Below are 20,000 nucleotides of genomic sequence, written 5' to 3'. Positions count from 1 at the left end.
GTGTTTCTCCTGTCGTTGTACGTGCAAGGCGGGATGACTTGGGCTTTGTGTGTAATTAAGGTCTGGAGTTTCCCCTGGTCAGTTCATGTGGTCTGGAAACCCTCCAGGACCTACTGTGTTATGTGTTCAGGAGATGGGTTCTGATCCGGTTTCTGTCTCTTGTCTGTCTCTCTGTTTGTTCCTCTCCCTCCTCCCCATCTCTCTGTATCCCCCTTCCATCTCTCTCATCCCCCTCTCTCTGTATCCCCCTTCCATCTCTCTCTCATCCCCCTCTCTCTGTATCCCCCTTCCATCTCTCCCTCCTCCCCATCTCTCTGTATCCCCCTTCCATCTCTCTCTCATCCCCATCTCTCTGTATCCCCCTTCCATCTCTCTCATCCCCCTCTCTCTGTATCCCCCTTCCATCTCTCTCTCATCCCCCTCTCTCTGTATCCCCCTTCCATCTCTCTCTCATCCCCCTCTCTCTGTATCCCCCTTCCATCTCTCTCTATCCCCCTCTCTCTGTATCCCCCTTCCATCTCTCTCTCATCCCCCTCTCTCTGTATCCCCCTTCCATCTCTCTCTCATCCCCCTCTCTCTGTATCCCCCTTCCATCTCTCTCTCATCCCCCTCTCTCTGTATCCCCCTTCCATCTCTCTCTCATCCCCCTCTCTCTGTATCCCCCTTCCATCTCTCTCTCATCCCCCTCTCTCTGTATCCCCCCTCTCTTTCTCAGGAGAAGGAGCCAGGAGATGATGATGATGACAGTGATAGCGACAGTGACGATGATGACGATGATGTTCGCGTCACCATCGGAGACATCAAGACCGGAGCCCCACAGTACACGTACGTGTCTTTTTTACATGTATTAATTTATTTAACCAGGTAGGCTAGTTGAGAACAAGTCCTTTATTTAACCAGGTAGGCTAGTTGAGAACAAGTTCTCATTTACAACTGCGACCTGGCCAAGATAAAGCAAAGCAGTTCGACAACATACAACAACACAGAGTTACACATGGAGTAAAACAAACATACAGTCAATAATATAGTATAAAAATAAGTCTATATACAATGTGAGCAAATGAGGTGAGATAAGGGAGGTAGGGCAATAAATAGGCCATGGTTGCAAAGTAAATACAATATAGCAAGTAAAACACTGGAATGGTAGATTTGCAGTGGAAGAAAGTGCAAAGTAGAAATAATGGGGTGCAAAGGAGCAAAATAAATAAATAAATACAGTAGGGGAAGAGGTAGTTGTTTGGGCTATTTATAGATGGGCTATGTACAGGTGCAGTGATCTGTGAGCTGCTCTGACAGCTGGTGCTTAAAGCTAGTGAGGGAGATAAGTGTTTCCCGTTTCAGAGATTTTTGTAGTCTTTAAAGTAGCGGTCCACCGATTAGGATTTTTCAACACCGATACTGATTATTGGAGGACCAACATTTTTGTACATATATATTTGTAATAATGACAATTACAACAATACTGAATGAACACTTTTTTATTTTAACTTAATATAATACATAAATAAAATTCTCTTTAGTCTCATAAATAATGAAACATGTTCAATTTGGTTTAAATAATGCAAAAACACAGTGTTGGAGAAGAAAGTAAAAGTGCATTATGTGCCATGTAAAAAAGCTAACGTTTAAGTTCCTTGCTCAGAACATGAGAACATATGAAAGCTGGTGGTTCCTTTTAACATGAGTCTTCAATATTCCCAGTTAAGAAGCTTTTATTTGTAAGAATTATAGGACTATTTCTCTCTACCATTTGTATTTCATATACCTTTGACTATTGGATGTTCTTATAGGCACTATAGTATTGCCAGCCTAATCTCGGGAGTTGATAGGCTTGAAGCCATAAACAGCGCTGTGTTTCAAGCATTGCTAAGAGCTGCTGGCAAACACAGGAAAGTGCTGTTTGAATGAATGCTTACGAGCCTGCTGCTGCATACCACCGCTCAGTCAGACTGCTCTATCAAATTATAGACTTAATTATAATATAATAAACACACAGAAATACGAGCCTTAGGTCATTAATATGGTCAAATCCGGAAACTATAATTTCGAAAACAAAACGTTTATTCTTTCAGTGAAATACGGAACCGTTCTGTATTTTATCTAACGGATGGCATCCCTAAGTCTAAATATTGCTGTTACATTACACAACCTTCAATGTTATGTCATAATTATATACAATTCTGGCAAATAAATTACGGTCTTTGTTAGGAAGAAATAGTCTTCACACAGTTCGCAACGAGCCAGGCGGCCCAAACTGCTGCATATACCCTGACTCTGTTGCACTGAACGCAAGAGAAGTGACACAATTTCCCTAGTTAATATTGCCTGCTAACATGCATTTATTTTAACTAAATATGCAGGTTAAAAAAAATATACTTGTGTATTGATTTAAAGAAAGGCGTTGATCTTTATGGTTAGGTAAATTGGTGCAAGACAGTGCTTTTTTTCGCAAATGCGCTTGTTAAATCATCACCCGTTTGGCGAAGTAGGCTGTGATTCGATGATAAATGAACAGGCACCACATTGATTATTTGCAACGCAGGACAAGCTAGTTAACCTAGTAATATCATCAACCGTGTGTAGTTAAGTAGTGATTATGTTAAGATTGATAGTTTTTTTATAAGATAAGTTAAATGCTAGCTACAGTCTTTAGAGGGACAGTTCACCGTAATGTCTAAGCCGATCTGTCCTTATTATTCCCAGATAAGGGGTTTCAAGTACGGCCGATGAGCCTGAATTCATCTATTGTATTTCACATCCTTTGACGCTGTAGCGTTAAATTGTGTTGTTGTTGTTGACATGTCTGGTTTGTTGTTGCAGGACGTATGGAGTGGCTCCTGTTAACCTGAACATAAAGACAGCAGGAACCAGACCCTATGGAACAGGTACTGTAGTATTCTGTCCATCACCTGTTCTATGCACTTGACTTTACATTAGCCTACATGGAGTGGGAAATGTATAGTACAGGCTAATATAGGTGTCCGTTCCCACCGCCATGTCTGGATAGGTGTCTATTTTCACCACCGTAGGTGTCCATTTTCACCGCCGTAGGTGTCTATTTTCACCGCCGTAGGTGTCTATTTTCACCGCCGTAGGTGTCTATTTTCACCGCCGTAGGTGTCTATTTTCACCACCGTAGGTGTCTATTTTCACCGCCGTAGGTGTCTATTTTCACCGCCGTAGGTGTCTATTTTCACCGCCGTAGGTGTCTATTTTCACCACCATAGGTGTCTATTTTCACCACCGTAGGTGTCTATTTTCACCACCATAGGTGTCCATTCCCGCCGCCGTGTCTTTGGCAGCTAAGTGGAACTAGATGGTATAAATGTAGATATCGTTGATTTAAAGTTTTGATTGATGTATTAAATTGTCCTCTGTATATTTTAATACTGGTAGATATTCTAAATGGTTCTTTTCTATGTGGTGTTTTTGGTTTCTGTTGTCTCTAGTAGGGAACAAGTCAAAGGGTGTGGATCTGGAGGCTCCAGGCAACATCAATGGAGTCCCAGTAGTGGAGGTGGACATGGAGACATTCGAGGAGAAGCCGTGGAGGAAACCAGGTAGGTGTTCCTGTGTCTTCTGACAGAGTGGAGGGGGTTACATTTCTGATTGGTCCATTTTTACACTGAGAGGCTCGGTAGGAGTTTGTAAAAAATAAATAAACGATTGTGTGTCTGTAGGTGCTGACCTGTCTGACTACTTTAACTATGGGTTCAACGAGGACACGTGGAAGGGCTACTGCGACAAACAGAAGAGGCTGAGGATGGGCCTGGAGGTCGTCAATATCTCCTCCACCACCAGCAAAATCACTGTAAGATTCACCTCCTCCACTACCAGCTAAATCACTGTAAGATACAACACCTCCTCCACTACCAGCTAAATCACTGATACAACACCTCCTCCACTACCAGCTAAATCACTGTAAGATACAACACCTCCTCCACTACCAGCTAAATCACTGTAAGATACAACACCTCCTCCACTACCAGCTAAATCACTGTAAGATACAACACCTCCTCCACTACCAGCTAAATCACTGTAAGATACAACACCTCCTCCACTACCAGCTAAATCACTGAGATACAACACCTCCTCCACTACCAGCTAAATCACTGAGATACAACACCTCCTCCACTACCAGCTAAATCACTGTAAGATACAACACCTCCTCCACTACCAGCTAAATCACTGTAAGATACAACACCTCCTCCACCACCAGCAAAATCACTGATACAACACCTCCTCCACTACCAGCTAAATCACTGTAAGATACAACACCTCCTCCACTACCAGCTAAATCACTGTAAGATACAACACCTCCTCCACCACCAGCAAAATCACTGATACAACACCTCCTCCACCACCAGCAAAATCACTGTAAGATACAACACCTCCTCCACTACCAGCTAAATCACTGTAAGATACAACACCTCCTCCACTACCGGCTAAATCACTGTAAGATACAACACCTCCTCCACTACCGGCTAAATCACTGTAAGATACAACACCTCCTCCACTACCAGCTAAATCACTGATACAACACCTCCTCCACTACCAGCTAAATCACTGTAAGATACAACACCTCCTCCACTACCAGCTAAATCACTGATACAACACCTCCTCCACTACCAGCTAAATCACTGTAAGATACAACACCTCCTCCACCACCAGCTAAATCACTGTAAGATACAACACCTCCTCCACTACCAGCTAAATCACTGTAAGATACAACACCTCCTCCACTACCAGCTAAATCACTGTAAGATACAACACCTCCTCCACTACCAGCTAAATCACTGATACAACACCTCCTCCACTACCAGCTAAATCACTGTAAGATACAACACCTCCTCCACTACCAGCTAAATCACTGTAAGATACAACACCTCCTCCACCACCAGCTAAATCACTGTAAGATACAACACCTCCTCCACTACCAGCTAAATCACTGTAAGATACAACACCTCCTCCACTACCAGCTAAATCACTGTAAGATACAACACCTCCTCCACTACCAGCTAAATCACTGTAAGATACAACACCTCCTCCACTACCGGCTAAATCACTGTAAGATACAACACCTCCTCCTCCACTACCGGCTAAATCACTGTAAGATACAACACCTCCTCCACCACCAGCTAAATCACTGATACAACACCTCCTCCACTACCAGCTAAATCACTGTAAGATACAACACCTCCTCCACTACCAGCTAAATCACTGTAAGATTCACCACCTCCTCCACTACCGGCTAAATCACTGTAAGATACAACACCTCCTCCACTACCGGCTAAATCACTGTAAGATACAACACCTCCTCCACTACCAGCTAAATCACTGTAAGATACAACACCTCCTCCACTACCAGCTAAATCACTGTAAGATACAACACCTCCTCCACTACCAGCTAAATCACTGTAAGATACAACACCTCCTCCACTACCGGCTAAATCACTGTAAGATACAACACCTCCTCCACTACCAGCTAAATCACTGTAAGATACAACACCTCCTCCACCACCAGCTAAATCACTGTAAGATACAACACCTCCTCCACCACCAGCAAAATCACTGATACAACACCTCCTCCACTACCAGCTAAATCACTGTAAGATACAACACCTCCTCCACTACCAGCTAAATCACTGTAAGATACAACACCTCCTCCACCACCAGCTAAATCACTGTAAGATACAACACCTCCTCCACCACCAGCTAAATCACTGTAAGATACAACACCTCCTCCACTACCGGCTAAATCACTGTAAGATACAACACCTCCTCCACTACCGGCTAAATCACTGTAAGATACAACACCTCCTCCACCACCAGCTAAATCACTGTAAGATACAACACCTCCTCCACCACCAGCTAAATCACTGTAAGATACAACACCTCCTCCACCACCAGCTAAATCACTGTAAGATACAACACCTCCTCCACCACCGGCTAAATCACTGTAAGATACAACACCTCCTCCACTACCAGCTAAATCACTGATACAACACCTCCTCCACTACCAGCTAAATCACTGTAAGATTCACCTCCTCCACTACCAGCTAAATCACTGTAAGATACAACACCTCCTCCACTACCAGCTAAATCACTGTAAGATACAACACCTCCTCCACCACCAGCTAAATCACTGTAAGATACAACACCTCCTCCACCACCAGCTAAATCACTGTAAGATACAACACCTCCTCCACCACCAGCTAAATCACTGTAAGATACAACACCTCCTCCACCACCAGCTAAATCACTGTAAGATACAACACCTCCTCCACTACCGGCTAAATCACTGTAAGATACAACACCTCCTCCACTACCAGCTAAATCACTGTAAGATACAACACCTCCTCCACTACCGGCTAAATCACTGTAAGATACAACACCTCCTCCACTACCAGCTAAATCACTGATACAACACCTCCTCCACTACCAGCTAAATCACTGTAAGATACAACACCTCCTCCACTACCAGCTAAATCACTGTAAGATACAACACCTCCTCCACTACCGGCTAAATCACTGTAAGATACAACACCTCCTCCACTACCAGCTAAATCACTGTAAGATACAACACCTCCTCCACTACCGGCTAAATCACTGTAAGATACAACACCTCCTCCACTACCGGCTAAATCACTGTAAGATACAACACCTCCTCCACTACCGGCTAAATCACTGTAAGATACAACACCTCCTCCACTACCAGCTAAATCACTGTAAGATACAACACCTCCTCCACTACCGGCTAAATCACTGTAAGATACAACACCTCCTCCACTACCAGCTAAATCACTGTAAGATACAACACCTCCTCCACTACCGGCTAAATCACTGTAAGATACAACACCTCCTCCACTACCGGCTAAATCACTGTAAGATACAACACCTCCTCCACTACCGGCTAAATCACTGTAAGATACAACACCTCCTCCACTACCGGCTAAATCACTGTAAGATACAACACCTCCTCCACTACCGGCTAAATCACTGTAAGATACAACACCTCCTCCACCACCAGCTAAATCACTGTAAGATTCACCTCCTCCACTACCAGCTAAATCACTGTAAGATACAACACCTCCTCCACTACCGGCTAAATCACTGTAAGATACAACACCTCCTCCACTACCAGCTAAATCACTGTAAGATACAACACCTCCTCCACTACCGGCTAAATCACTGTAAGATACAACACCTCCTCCACTACCGGCTAAATCACTGTAAGATACAACACCTCCTCCACTACCGGCTAAATCACTGTAAGATACAACACCTCCTCCACTACCGGCTAAATCACTGTAAGATACAACACCTCCTCCACTTGGAGGGCTTTACGGATCCACCTGTACCCGAATACCCGAGCCCTGATCTGTTACCCAGAATTCTAAATAATGTCACGGGTCGAGGTCGAATCGGATTGTCAGGAGTCTCTGGTCCGGAAGGGCCCCGTACAGGTCTGAACGTGAGAGCGATGTTATAATTCATGCTGCTGTTCCTCTTTTCTTTTCATGGGTGACGCGTGCAGCTGCTGCTGGTTGTTGTTGTTGGCCAATCACAAGTCACCAAAGCAGCAATAGGTTACAGCCATAGAGCCTCGCTCTGTGTGGGGCAAAACGTAAGAGATATCTAGTCAATGGAAGATGGAATTAAAATAACAGAATTAAAAGTTAAAGGAGAAGTAAAGGCTACAACGACCAAGAGCCAACCAGTAGACTGCTACTTAATATTATGAATGGAGTTGTTGTTATTTGTAACTGTAGGATTAGAAAGCCCAGGCACTGTAGCCTCAATTAGCCTAGCTAGCTAGCTAACCTTAGCTAGCTTAAGTAGCTTCTCCCAGTTTGATGTCTTCAAGACAGGTACTACATAATCTTATTGGATGATAAATAACCTAGCTATGGGAGCTGTTAGTCTACTATAGCGCGAGTCGGCTTGTTGGTTGGTTTCTAAACCTATGCCTGCACCGTAGACACGTGTACCGGAGGCAGCGGCTTAGACCGCTAGACCATCCTGGAACATTCTGGACCATTCTGGAACACCTTCTCTTATTTTCTGATCTCCCTTTCTCTCAATTCCCTTCCTTCTCTGTCTCTCCTCCTCTCAATTCCCTTCCTTCTCTGGCTCTCCTCCTCCTCTCAATTCCCTTCCTTCTCTGGCTCTCCTCCTCCTCTCAATTCCCTTCCTTCTCTGGCTCTCCTCCTCCTCTCAATTCCCTTCCTTCTCTGGCTCTCCTCCTCCTCTCAATTCCCTTCCTTCTCTGGCTCTCCTCCTCCTCTCAATTCCCTTCCTTCTCTGGCTCTCCTCCTCCTCCTCAATTCCCTTCCTTCTCTGGCTCTCCTCCTCCTCTCAATTCCCTTCCTTCTCTGGCTCTCCTCCTCCTCTCAATTCCCTTCCTTCTCTGGCTCTCCTCCTCCTCTCAATTCCCTTCCTTCTCTGGCTCTCCTCCTCCTCCTCAATTCCCTTCCTTCTCTGGCTCTCCTCCTCCTCCTCCTCAATTCCCTTACTTCTCTGGCTCTCCTCCTCCTCCTCCTCAATTCCCTTACTTCTCTGGCTCTCCTCCTCCTCCTCCTCAATTCCCTTCCTTCTCTGGCTCTCCTCCTCCTCCTCCTCAATTCCCTTCCTTCTCTGGCTCTCCTCCTCCTCCTCCTCAATTCCCTTCCTTCTCTGGCTCTCCTCCTCCTCCTCCTCAATTCCCTTCCTTCTCTGGCTCTCCTCCTCCTCCTCAATTCCCTTCCTTCTCTGGCTCTCCTCCTCCTCCTCAATTCCCTTCCTTCTCTGGCTCTCCTCCTCGTTCTCCTCAATTCCCTTCCTTCTCTGGCTCTCCTCCTCGTCCTCCTCAATTCCCTTCCTTCTCTGGCTCTCCTCCTCGTCCTCCTCAATTCCCTTCCTTCTCTGGCTCTCCTCCTCGTCCTCCTCAATTCCCTTCCTTCTCTGGCTCTCCTCCTCGTCCTCCTCAATTCCCTTCCTTCTCTGGCTCTCCTCCTCGTCCTCCTCAATTCCCTTCCTTCTCTGGCTCTCCTCCTCGTCCTCCTCAATTCCCTTCCTTCTCTGGCTCTCCTCCTCGTCCTCCTCAATTCCCTTCCTTCTCTGGCTCTCCTCCTCCTCAATTCCCTTCCTTCTCTGGCTCTCCTCCTCCTCAATTCCCTTCCTTCTCTGGCTCTCCTCCTCCTCTCCTTCGCTCTCCTCCTCTCAATTCCCTTCCTTCTCTGGCTCTCCTCCTCGTCCTCCTCAATTCCCTTCCTTCTCTGGCTCTCCTCCTCCTCCTCAATTCCCTTCCTTCTCTGGCTCTCCTCCTCCTCCTCCTCAATTCCCTTCCTTCTCTGGCTCTCCTCCTCGTCCTCCTCCTCAATTCCCTTCCTTCTCTGGCTCTCCTCCTCCTCCTCCTCAATTCCCTTCCTTCTCTGGCTCTCCTCCTCCTCCTCCTCAATTCCCTTCCTTCTCTGGCTCTCCTCCTCCTCCTCCTCAATTCCCTTCCTTCTCTGGCTCTCCTCCTCCTCCTCCTCAATTCCCTTCCTTCTCTGGCTCTCCTCCTCCTCCTCCTCAATTCCCTTCCTTCTCTGGCTCTCCTCCTCCTCCTCAATTCCCTTCCTTCTCTGGCTCTCCTCCTCCTCATTCCCTTCCTTCTCTGGCTCTCCTCCTCCTCAATTCCCTTCCTTCTCTGGCTCTCCTCCTCGTCCTCCTCAATTCCCCTTCCTTCTCTGGCTCTCCTCCTCGTCCTCCTCAATTCCCTTCCTTCTCTGGCTCTCCTCCTCCTCACTCCCTTCCTTCTCTGGCTCTCCTCCTCCTCCTCAATTCCCTTCCTTCTCTGGCTCTCCTCCTCCTCAATTCCCTTCCTTCTCTGGCTCTCCTCCTCCTCAATTCCCTTCCTTCTCTGGCTCTCCTCCTCCTCAATTCCCTTCCTTCTCTGGCTCTCCTCCTCCCTCCTCAATTCCCTTCCTTCTCTGGCCTTCTCCTCCTCCTCCTCAATTCCCTTCCTTCTCTGGCTCTCCTCCTCCTCCTCAATTCCCTTCCTTCTCTGGCTCTCCTCCTCCTCCTCAATTCCCTTCCTTCTCTGGCTCTCCTCCTCCTCCTCAATTCCCTTCCTTCTCTGGCTCTCCTCCTCCTCCTCAATTCCCTTCCTTCTCTGGCTCTCCTCCTCCTCCTCAATTCCCTTCCTTCTCTGGCTCTCCTCCTCCTCCTCAATTCCCTTCCTTCTCTGGCTCTCCTCCTCCTCCTCAATTCCCTTCCTTCTCTGGCTCTCCTCCTCCTCCTCAATTCCCTTCCTTCTCTGGCTCTCCTCCTCCTCCTCAATTCCCTTCCTTCTCTGGCTCTCCTCCTCCTCCTCAATTCCCTTCCTTCTCTGGCTCTCCTCCTCCTCCTCAATTCCCTTCCTTCTCTGGCTCTCCTCCTCCTCCTCAATTCCCTTCCTTCTCTGGCTCTCCTCCTCCTCCTCAATTCCCTTCCTTCTCTGGCTCTCCTCCTCCTCCTCAATTCCCTTCCTTCTCTGGCTCCTCCTCCTCCTCCTCAATTCCCTTCCTTCTCTGGCTCTCCTCCTCCTCCTCAATTCCCTTCCTTCTCTGGCTCTCCTCCTCCTCCTCAATTCCCTTCCTTCTCTGGCTCTCCTCGCCCTCTTCAATTCCCTTCCTTCTCTGGCTCTCCTCGCCCTCTTCAATTCCCTTCCTTCTCTGGCTCATTGAATTGCCATATGATAATCAGTGTAAACCAGACAAACCAGAGTTGTTTAAAACAAAGACGTCCATTTAATGATGATGTTATAAACCTAAAGATGTCCTACTCTACTCCCCTCAGGTTCAGCAGGGCAGGACAGGGAATGAGAAGGAAGTGAGTTTACCCATCCACACGTCCAAACCTGACTTCCCCACTCCAGCCAGCCTCTACAAGTCATCCATGAACATGAACACTACCAGGTAAGAGCTGTACACAGGTCCTCAGATGAACAAGAGCCGTAAGGTTAGCCTAGGACAGGTAGAAACAGACGGTAAGGTTAGCCTAGGACGGGTACAGACAGACAGTAAGATTAGCCTAGGACAGGTACAGACAGACGGTGAGGTTATCCTAGGACAGGTACAGACAGACAGACAGTGAGGTTAGCCTAGGACTGGTACAGACAGACGGACGGTGAGGTTAGCCTAGGACTGGTACAGACAGACGGACGGTGAGGTTAGCCTAGGACTGGTACAGACAGACAGACAGTGAGGTTAGCCTAGGACTGGTACAGACAGACGGACGGTGAGGTTAGCCTAGGACTGGTACAGACAGACGGTGAGGTTAGCCTAGGACTGGTACAGACAGACGGACGGTGAGGTTAGCCTAGGACTGGTACAGACAGACGGACGGTGAGGTTAGCCTAGGACTGGTACAGACAGACAGACAGTGAGGTTAGCCTAGGACTGGTACAGACAGACAGACAGTGAGGTTAGCCTAGGACTGGTACAGACAGACGGTGAGGTTAGCCTAGGACTGGTACAGACAGACGGTGAGGTTAGCCTAGGACTGGTACAGACAGACAGACGGTGAGGTTAGCCTAGGACTGGTACAGACAGACGGTGAGGTTAGCCTAGGACTGGTACAGACAGATGGTGAGGTTAGCCTAGGACAGGTACAGACAGACGGTGAGGTTAGCCTAGGACAGGTACAGACAGACGGTAAGGTTAGCCTAGGACTGGTACGGACAGACGGTAAGGTTAGCCTAGGACTGGTACAGACAGACGGTGAGGTTAGCCTAGGACTGGTACAGACAGACGGTAAGGTTATCCTAGGACTGGTACAGACAGACGGTGAGGTTATCCTAGGACAGGTACAGACAGACGGTAAGGTTAGCCTAGGACAGGTACAGACAGACGGTAAGGTTTGCCTAGGACTGGTACAGACAGACGGTGAGGTTTGCCTAGGACTGGTACAGACGGTTAGGTTAGCCTAGGACTGGTACAGACAGACGGTGAGGTTGCCTAGGACTGGTACAGACAGTGAGGTTTGCCTAGGACTGGTACAGACAGACGACGGTGAGGTTAGCCTAGGACTGGTACAGACAGACGGACGGTGAGGTTAGCCTAGGACTGGTACAGACAGACGGACGGTGAGGTTAGCCTAGGACTGGTACAGACAGACGGACGGTGAGGTTAGCCTAGGACTGGTACAGACAGACGGACGGTGAGGTTAGCCTAGGACTGGTACAGACAGACAGACGGTGAGGTTAGCCTAGGACTGGTACAGACAGACAGACAGTGAGGTTAGCCTAGGACTGGTACAGACAGACAGACAGTGAGGTTAGCCTAGGACTGGTACAGACAGACAGACAGTGAGGTTAGCCTAGGACTGGTACAGACAGACAGACGGTGAGGTTAGCCTAGGACTGGTACAGACAGACGGTGAGGTTAGCCTAGGACTGGTACAGACAGACGGTGAGGTTAGCCTAGGACAGGTACAGACAGACGGTGAGGTTAGCCTAGGACAGGTACAGACAGACGGTGAGGTTAGCCTAGGACAGGTACAGACAGACGGTAAGGTTAGCCTTGGACTGCTTAAGAGACATGAGAGACTCATGTATTATCTCTGGTAGAGGATTTGGCAAAACACGGTCTGGCAGTGGACAGACAGGCAGACGAACCGACAGAGAAACGGACCGACAGGCAGACGGACCGACAGAGAAACGGACCGACAGGCAGACGGACCGACAGAGAAACGGACCGACAGGCAGACGGACCGACAGGCAGACGGACCGACAGAGAAACGGACCGACAGAGAAACGGACCGACAGAGAAACGGACCGACAGGCAGACGGACCGACAGGCAGACGGACCGACAGGCAGACGGACCGACAGGCAGACGGACCGACAGGCAGACGGACCGACAGGCAGACGGACCGACAGAGAAACTGACCGACAGAGAAACGGACCGACAGAGAAACTGACCGACAGGCAGACGGACCGACAGGCAGACGGACCGACAGGCAGACGGACCGACAGAGAAACGGACCGACAGGCAGACGGACCGACAGGCAGACGGACCGACAGGCAGACGGACCGACAGGCAGACGGACCGACAGAGAAACGGACCGACAGGCAGACGGACCGACAGGCAGACGGACCGACAGAGAAACGGACCGACAGGCAGACGGACCGACAGGCAGACGGACCGACAGAGAAACGGACCGACAGGCAGAAACGGACCGACAGAGAAACGGACCGACAGGCAGACGGACCGACAGGCAGAACGGACCGACAGGCAGACGGACCGACAGAGAAACGGACCGACAGGCAGACGGACCGACAGGCAGACGGACCGACAGGCAGACGGACCGACAGAGAAACGGACCGACAGGCAGACGGACCGACAGGCAGAACGGACCGACAGGCAGACGGACCGACAGAGAAACGGACCGACAGGCAGACGGACCGACAGGCAGACGGACCGACAGGCAGAACGGACCGACAGAGAAACGGACCGACAGGCAGACGGACCGACAGGCAGACGGACCGACCGACAGGCAGACGGACCGACCGACAGGCAGACGGACCGACCGACAGGCAGACGGACCGACAGAGAAACGGACCGACAGAGAAACGGACCGACAGAGAAACGGACCGACAGAGAAACGGACCGACAGGCAGACGGACCGACAGGCAGACGGACCGACAGAGAAACGGACCGACAGGCAGACGGACCGACAGGCAGACGGACCGACAGAGAAACGGACCGACAGGCAGACGGACCGACAGAGAAACGGACCGACAGGCAGACGAACCGACAGAGAAACGGACCGACAGGCAGACGGACCGACAGGCAGACGGACCGACAGGCAGACGGACCGACAGAGAAACGGACCGACAGGCAGACGGACCGACAGAGAAACGGACCGACAGAGAAACGGACCGACAGGCAGACGGACCGACAGGCAGACGGACCGACAGGCAGACGGACCGACAGGCAGACGGACCGACAGAGAAACGGACCGACAGGCAGACGGACCGACAGAGAAACGGACCGACAGGCAGACGAACCGACAGAGAAACGGACCGACAGGCAGACGGACCCGACAGAGAAACGGACCGACAGGCAGACGGACCGACAGGCAGACGGACCGACAGGCAGAAACGGACCCGACAGAGAAACGGACCGACAGAGAAACGGACCGACAGGCAGACGGACCGACAGAAAGCGGACCGACAGAGAAACGGACCGACAGAGAAACGGACCGACAGAGAAACGGACCGACAGGCAGACGGACCGACAGAGAAACGGACCGACAGGCAGACGGACCGACAGAGAAACGGACCGACAGGCAGACGGACCGACAGAGAAACGGACCGACAGGCAGACGGACCGACAGAGAAACGGACCGACAGGCAGACGGACCGACAGAGAAACGGACCGACAGACAGGCAGACGGGCAGACGGACCGACAGGCAGACGGACAGACAGACGGACACACACAAGCTTGCTTCCTTTTTTTTCTTCTCCTCTCACTGTACACATGAATGAGTTCCTCTGAGTGTGTGAGGGGAGGTCTAACTGTTTCCTCCTCCTCCCTCTGATGGTAGGATCTCCCCCCCACAGTGGACTGCTCCTCCCGTTCAGGACATGTCCTACTATACGTGAGTGGGATGGGGCTTGTTCACACAACACACTGATACATTCATGTACACTATTGTGTCTTTTCCAGATGCTATTTCAAAAAAATAAATTCATTTTAAGTTCCCTCAGCCAATAAACTAGTAACCAACGTCGTAGTCGCATCACGTCGTTAGGGCACAACGTGGTAGACAACAATGGTCACCACGGCAACGTTAAGTTTAACGGGAGTCATCACCATGGCAACAGTAAACACATTTAAATGCAACACATGTATGCACATTGACTCACGTGTGTGTGACAGGTGTATAGACATGTTATAGACATGTAATAACAGATTCTACATCGTGTGTGTGTTAGTAATACTGTGTTGTCCTTTCTGACTTTAGTGTCCTGTCACTGATCTGTGGTGTGGTGGTTAGGTACTGATCTGTCAGTGTGTGGTGGTGGTTAGGTACTGATCTGTCAGTGTGTGGTGGTGGTTAGGTACTGATCTGTCAGTGTGTGGTGGTGGTTAGGTACTGATCTGTCAGTGTGTGGTGGTTAGGTACTGATCTGTCAGTGTGTGTGGTGGTTAGGTACTGATCTGTCAGTGTGTGTGGTGGTTAGGTACTGATCTGTCAGTGTGTGTGGTGGTTAGGTACTGATCTGTGGTGGTTAGGTACTGATCTGTGGTGGTTAGGTACTGATCTGTCAGTGTGTGGTGGTTAGGTACTGATCTGTGTGTGTGTGTGTGTGTGTGTGCGTGGTTAGGTACTGATCTTTGTGTGTGTGTGTGGTTAGGTACTGATCTGTGTGTGTGGGGTTAGGTACCGATCTGTGTGTGTGTGTAGTGGTTAGGTACTGATCTGTGTGTGTGTGTGTGTGTGTGTGGGTTAGGTACTTGTGTGTGTGGTTAGGTACTGATCTGTGTGTGTGTGTGGTTAGGTACTTGTGTGTGTGTGGTTAGGTACTGGTGTGTGTGTGTGTGTGTGTGTGTGTGTGTGGTTAGGTACTTGTGTGTGTGGTTAGGTACTGATTGTGTGTGTGTGTGGTTGGTACTGTGTGTGTGTGTGGTTAGGTACTGTCTGTGTGTGTGTGTGTGTGTGTGTGTGTGTGTGTGTGGTGGTTAGGTACTGATCTGTGTGTGGGGTTAGGTACTGATCTGTGTGTGTGTGGTTAGGTACTGATCTGTGTGTGTGTGGTTAGGTACTGATGTGTGTGTGTGTGCGCGCGTGCGTGTGGTTAGGTACTGTGTGTGTGTGTGTGATCTGTGTGTGTGTGTGGGGGTTAGGTACTGATCTGTGCGTGTGGTTAGTTACTGATCTGTGTGTGTGTGTGGTTAGGTACTGATCTGTGTGTGTGTGTGGTTAGGTACTGATCTGTGCGTGTGTGTGGTTAGGTACTGATCTGTGCGTGTGTGTGGTTAGGTACTGATCTGTGTGTGTGTGTGGTTAGGTACTGATCTGTGTGTGCGTGTGGTTAGGTACTGATCTGTGTGTGCGTGTGGTTAGGTACTGATCTGTGTGTGCGTGTGGTTAGGTACTGATCTGTGCGTGTGGTTAGGTACTGATCTGTGTGTGTGTGTGTGTGTGTGTGCGTGTGTGTGTGTGTGTGGGGTTAGGTACTGATCTGTGTGTGTGTGTGTGTGTGTGTGTGGGGTTAGGTACTGATCTGTGTGTGTGTGGTTAGGTACTGATCTGTGTGTGGTGGTTAGGTACTGATCTGTGTGTGTGGTGGTTAGGTACTGATCTGTGTGTGGTGGTTAGGTACTGATCTGTGTGTGTGGTTAGGTACTGATCTGTGCGTGTGTGTGGTTAGGTACTGATCTGTGCGTGTGTGTGGTTAGGTACTGATCTGTGCGTGTGTGTGGTTAGGTACTGATCTGTGCGTGTGTGGTGGTTAGGTACTGATCTGTGCGTGTGTGTGGTTAGGTACTGATCTGTGCGTGTGTGTGGTTAGGTACTGATCTTTGTGTGTGTGGTTAGGTACTGATCTGTGTGTGTGTGTGTGTGGTTAGGTACTGATCTGTGTGTGTGTGTGTGTGGTTAGGTACTGATCTGTGTGTGTGTGTGTGTGTGTGTGGTTAGGTACTGATCTGTGCGTGCGTGTGGTTAGGTACTGATCTGTGTGTGCGTGTGGTTAGGTACTGATCTGTGTGTGCGTGTGGTTAGGTACTGATCTGTGTGCGTGTGGTTAGGTACTGATCTGTGTGCGTGTGGTTAGGTACTGATCTGTGTGTGTGTGGTTAGGTACTGATCTGTGTGTGTGGTTAGGTACTGATCTGTGTGTGTGGTTAGGTACTGATTGATCTGTGTGTGTGGTTAGGTACTGATTGATCTGTGTGTGTGGTTAGGTACTGATCTGTCGTGTGTGTGGTTAGGTACTGATCTGTGCGTGTGGTTAGGTACTGATCTGTGCGTGTGGTTAGGTACTGATCTGTGCGTGTGGTTAGGTACTGATCTGTGCGTGTGGTTAGGTACTGATCTGTGCGTGTGGTTAGGTACTGATCTGTGTGTGTGGTTAGGTACTGATCTGTGCGTGTGGTTAGGTACTGATCTGTGCGTGTGGTTAGGTACTGATCTGTGCGTGTGGTTAGGTACTGATCTGTGCGTGTGGTTAGGTACTGATCTGTGCGTGCGTGTGGTTAGATACTGATCTGTGTGTGCGTGTGGTTAGGTACTGATCTGTGCGTGTGGTTAGGTACTGATCTGTGCGTGTGGTTAGGTACTGATCTGTGTGTCGTGTGGTTAGGTACTGATCTGTGTGTGCGTGTGGTTAGGTACTGATCTGTGTGCGTGTGGTTAGGTACTGATCTGTGCGTGTGGTTAGGTACTGATCTGTGCGTGCTGTGGTTAGGTACTGATCTGTGCGTGTGGTTAGATACTGATCTGTGCGTGTGTGGTTAGGTACTGATCTGTGCGTGTGGTTAGATACTGATCTGTGCGTGTGGTTAGGTACTGATCTGTGCGTGTGGTTAGGTACTGATCTGTGCGTGTGGTTAGGTACTGATCTGTGCGTGTGGTTAGGTACTGTGCGTGGTGTATTAGTTGGTAGAGAGTATAGACTGTAAACTCAGATTAATGACTGAGTAGACGGCAGGTAGTCTAGTGGTTTAGAGCATTGGGCCTGTAACTGAAAGGTTGGAATCCCAGAGCCAACTAGGTGAAGCATCTCATGAGCCCTTGAGCAAGGCACTTAGCCGTGACCGCTCCTGTTGTTCTGGGGACCATGGTCTGCTTAATGACTCACGGTGTGGTTGTGTTCAGGAAGACCAGTGGTACTATCGACGTGATCGGAGGAGGGACTGCTACCATCAGCAGAGTGGAGGGACGACGAAGACACAACCTGGAGGGAAACAACATCCAGGTACACACACACACACACACACACACACACACACACACACACACACACACACACACACACACACCCACACACACACATCCACACACACACACACACACACACACTGGAGAGAAACTACATCCAGGACACACACACACACACACACACACACACACACACACACACACACACCTGGAGAGAAACTACATCCAGACACACACACACACACACCCTGGAGAGAAACTACATCCAGGTACACACACACACACACACACACACACACACACACACACACACACACACACACACACACCTGGAGAGAAACTACATCCAGGTACACACACACAACCCAATATTTAGGTAGTTGTTCTTAATGTTTTGTAAAGTCAGTGTATATTATGGGGAGCTAAACAGAAAAATATATATTATTAATTGAAATAAAATAATGAGCCATACATTGACACATCGAGTCCAAAACGTCAGTTAAAAACAATAAATAACTAGCTAGTTTTAAATGTTCCAGGAACGCTTCTGTCATTTCTGGAGGAAAACAGTCCTGTTATGAAAAGCTTATGTTGACACCCAGAGTCACATGAGTTTATGTTGAAGGCTAAAGCAGAGCGTGTTTTTAAAGGACTATTTAGTCTGGTGATACTGGTGTCTGGACAACCCTACACGGACACATGAAAGGACCTTCATAGAAGTCAATGTAACTGTTCCATTGGCTGTTGAATCACATACCCGCTTGTGATTTGGCCGTTTCTTCGTTGTCTAGGTGATTTCGGAACACTCGTCGTCGGACGCTGAGCCAAACCCCAACAAGATGCCCCCCTTCTTCCCCCCCGGCCCCCTCCCCCCAAACATCCCTCCTCCCCCATTCCTCCCCCCTCCTCCCAACGTCAGCCAGGCTCCCCCTCTCATCCCCCCACCAAGTAAGTCTACACCTCTCTCACTTTGTCTCTCTCTCTCTCTCCATCTTTCTTTCTGTCTCTCGCCATCTCTCTCTCTCATCGTTCTCTCCCTCTCCTGCTTTCTGTCTCTTTCCCTCTCTAACTTTCTCTCCCACATTTCTCTCTCAGGCTCTAACTTTCTCTCCCTTTTATATATTTGAATATTCACCCTGTTTAACTTTCCCACAGAGAGGAATTTTCTAACAATTGTTTTTATTTGGTAGGAATACCTATGAATGTCCCTCCTCCTGGTAAGAACAATACTCCAACTATACTCACTATTACTACACAAAATACACAATGACATTCATGATGTGGGAAAGACTGAGGAGTTCCACATATTAGAATACTATACAGCTTTATGTCTTAATGTACCGTTAGAATGTGGTGATGTCATAATGTGGTATAGGCTCAACAGTTAGAATGTGTCAGTGTGGTGATGTCATAATGTGGTATAGGCTCAACAGTTAGAATGTGTCATGTCATAATGTGGTATAGGCTCAACAGTTAGAATGTCTGTGTGGTGATGTCATAATGTGGTATAGGCTCAACAGTTAGAATGTGTCAGTGTGGTGATGTCATAATGTGGTATAGGCTCAACAGTTAGAATGTGTCAGTGTGGTGATGTCATAATGTGGTATAGGCTCAACCGTTAGAATGTGTCAGTGTGGTGATGTCATAATGTGGTATAGGCTCAACAGTTAGAATGTGTCAGTGTGGTGATGTCATAATGTGGTATAGGCTCAACAGTTAGAATGTGTCAGTGTGGTGATGTCATAATGTGGTATAGGCTCAACAGTTAGAATGTGTCAGTGTGGTGATGTCATAATGTGGTATAGGCTCAACAGTTAGAATGTGTCAGTGTGGTGATGTCATAGTCATAATGTGGTATAGACTCAACAGTTAGAATGTGTCAGTGTGGTGATGTCATACTGTGGTATAGGCTCAACAGTTAGAATGTGTCAGTGTGGTGATGTCATAGTCATAATGTGGTATAGGCTCAACAGTTAGAATGTGTCAGTGTGGTGATGTCATAGTCATAATGTGGTATAGACTCAACAGTTAGAATGTGTCAGTGTGGTGATGTCATAATGTGGTATAGACTCAACAGTTAGAATGTGTCAGTGTGGTGATGTCATA

The 20,000-nt window shown here is 48.6% G+C and overlaps 1 protein-coding gene across 2 annotated transcripts in view; it reads left to right on the top strand.

The window, feature by feature from the left end:
* fip1l1b (FIP1 like 1b (S. cerevisiae)) overlaps positions 1–19,111 on the top strand; it is a gene marked incomplete at its 3' end in the record, with an annotated part of 21,162 nt that extends 2,051 nt beyond the window's left edge. Inside the window, 9 exon segments of one of the 2 annotated variants that reach the window (XM_045712793.1) lie at positions 716–825; positions 2,821–2,885; positions 3,453–3,560; positions 3,681–3,811; positions 10,801–10,919; positions 14,553–14,606; positions 17,832–17,931; positions 18,686–18,842; positions 19,085–19,111. In XM_045712793.1, the coding sequence (XP_045568749.1) occupies positions 716–825; positions 2,821–2,885; positions 3,453–3,560; positions 3,681–3,811; positions 10,801–10,919; positions 14,553–14,606; positions 17,832–17,931; positions 18,686–18,842; positions 19,085–19,111 (871 nt within the window). 2 annotated transcript variants of the gene reach the window in all.
* Positions 19,112–20,000: the final 889 nt, after the last annotated feature.

This window comes from Salmo salar, unplaced genomic scaffold, assembly GCF_905237065.1.
Source record: "Salmo salar unplaced genomic scaffold, Ssal_v3.1, whole genome shotgun sequence".
Lineage (NCBI taxonomy): Eukaryota > Metazoa > Chordata > Actinopteri > Salmoniformes > Salmonidae > Salmo > Salmo salar.
This window is presented reverse-complemented; position numbering and strand designations above follow the sequence as displayed.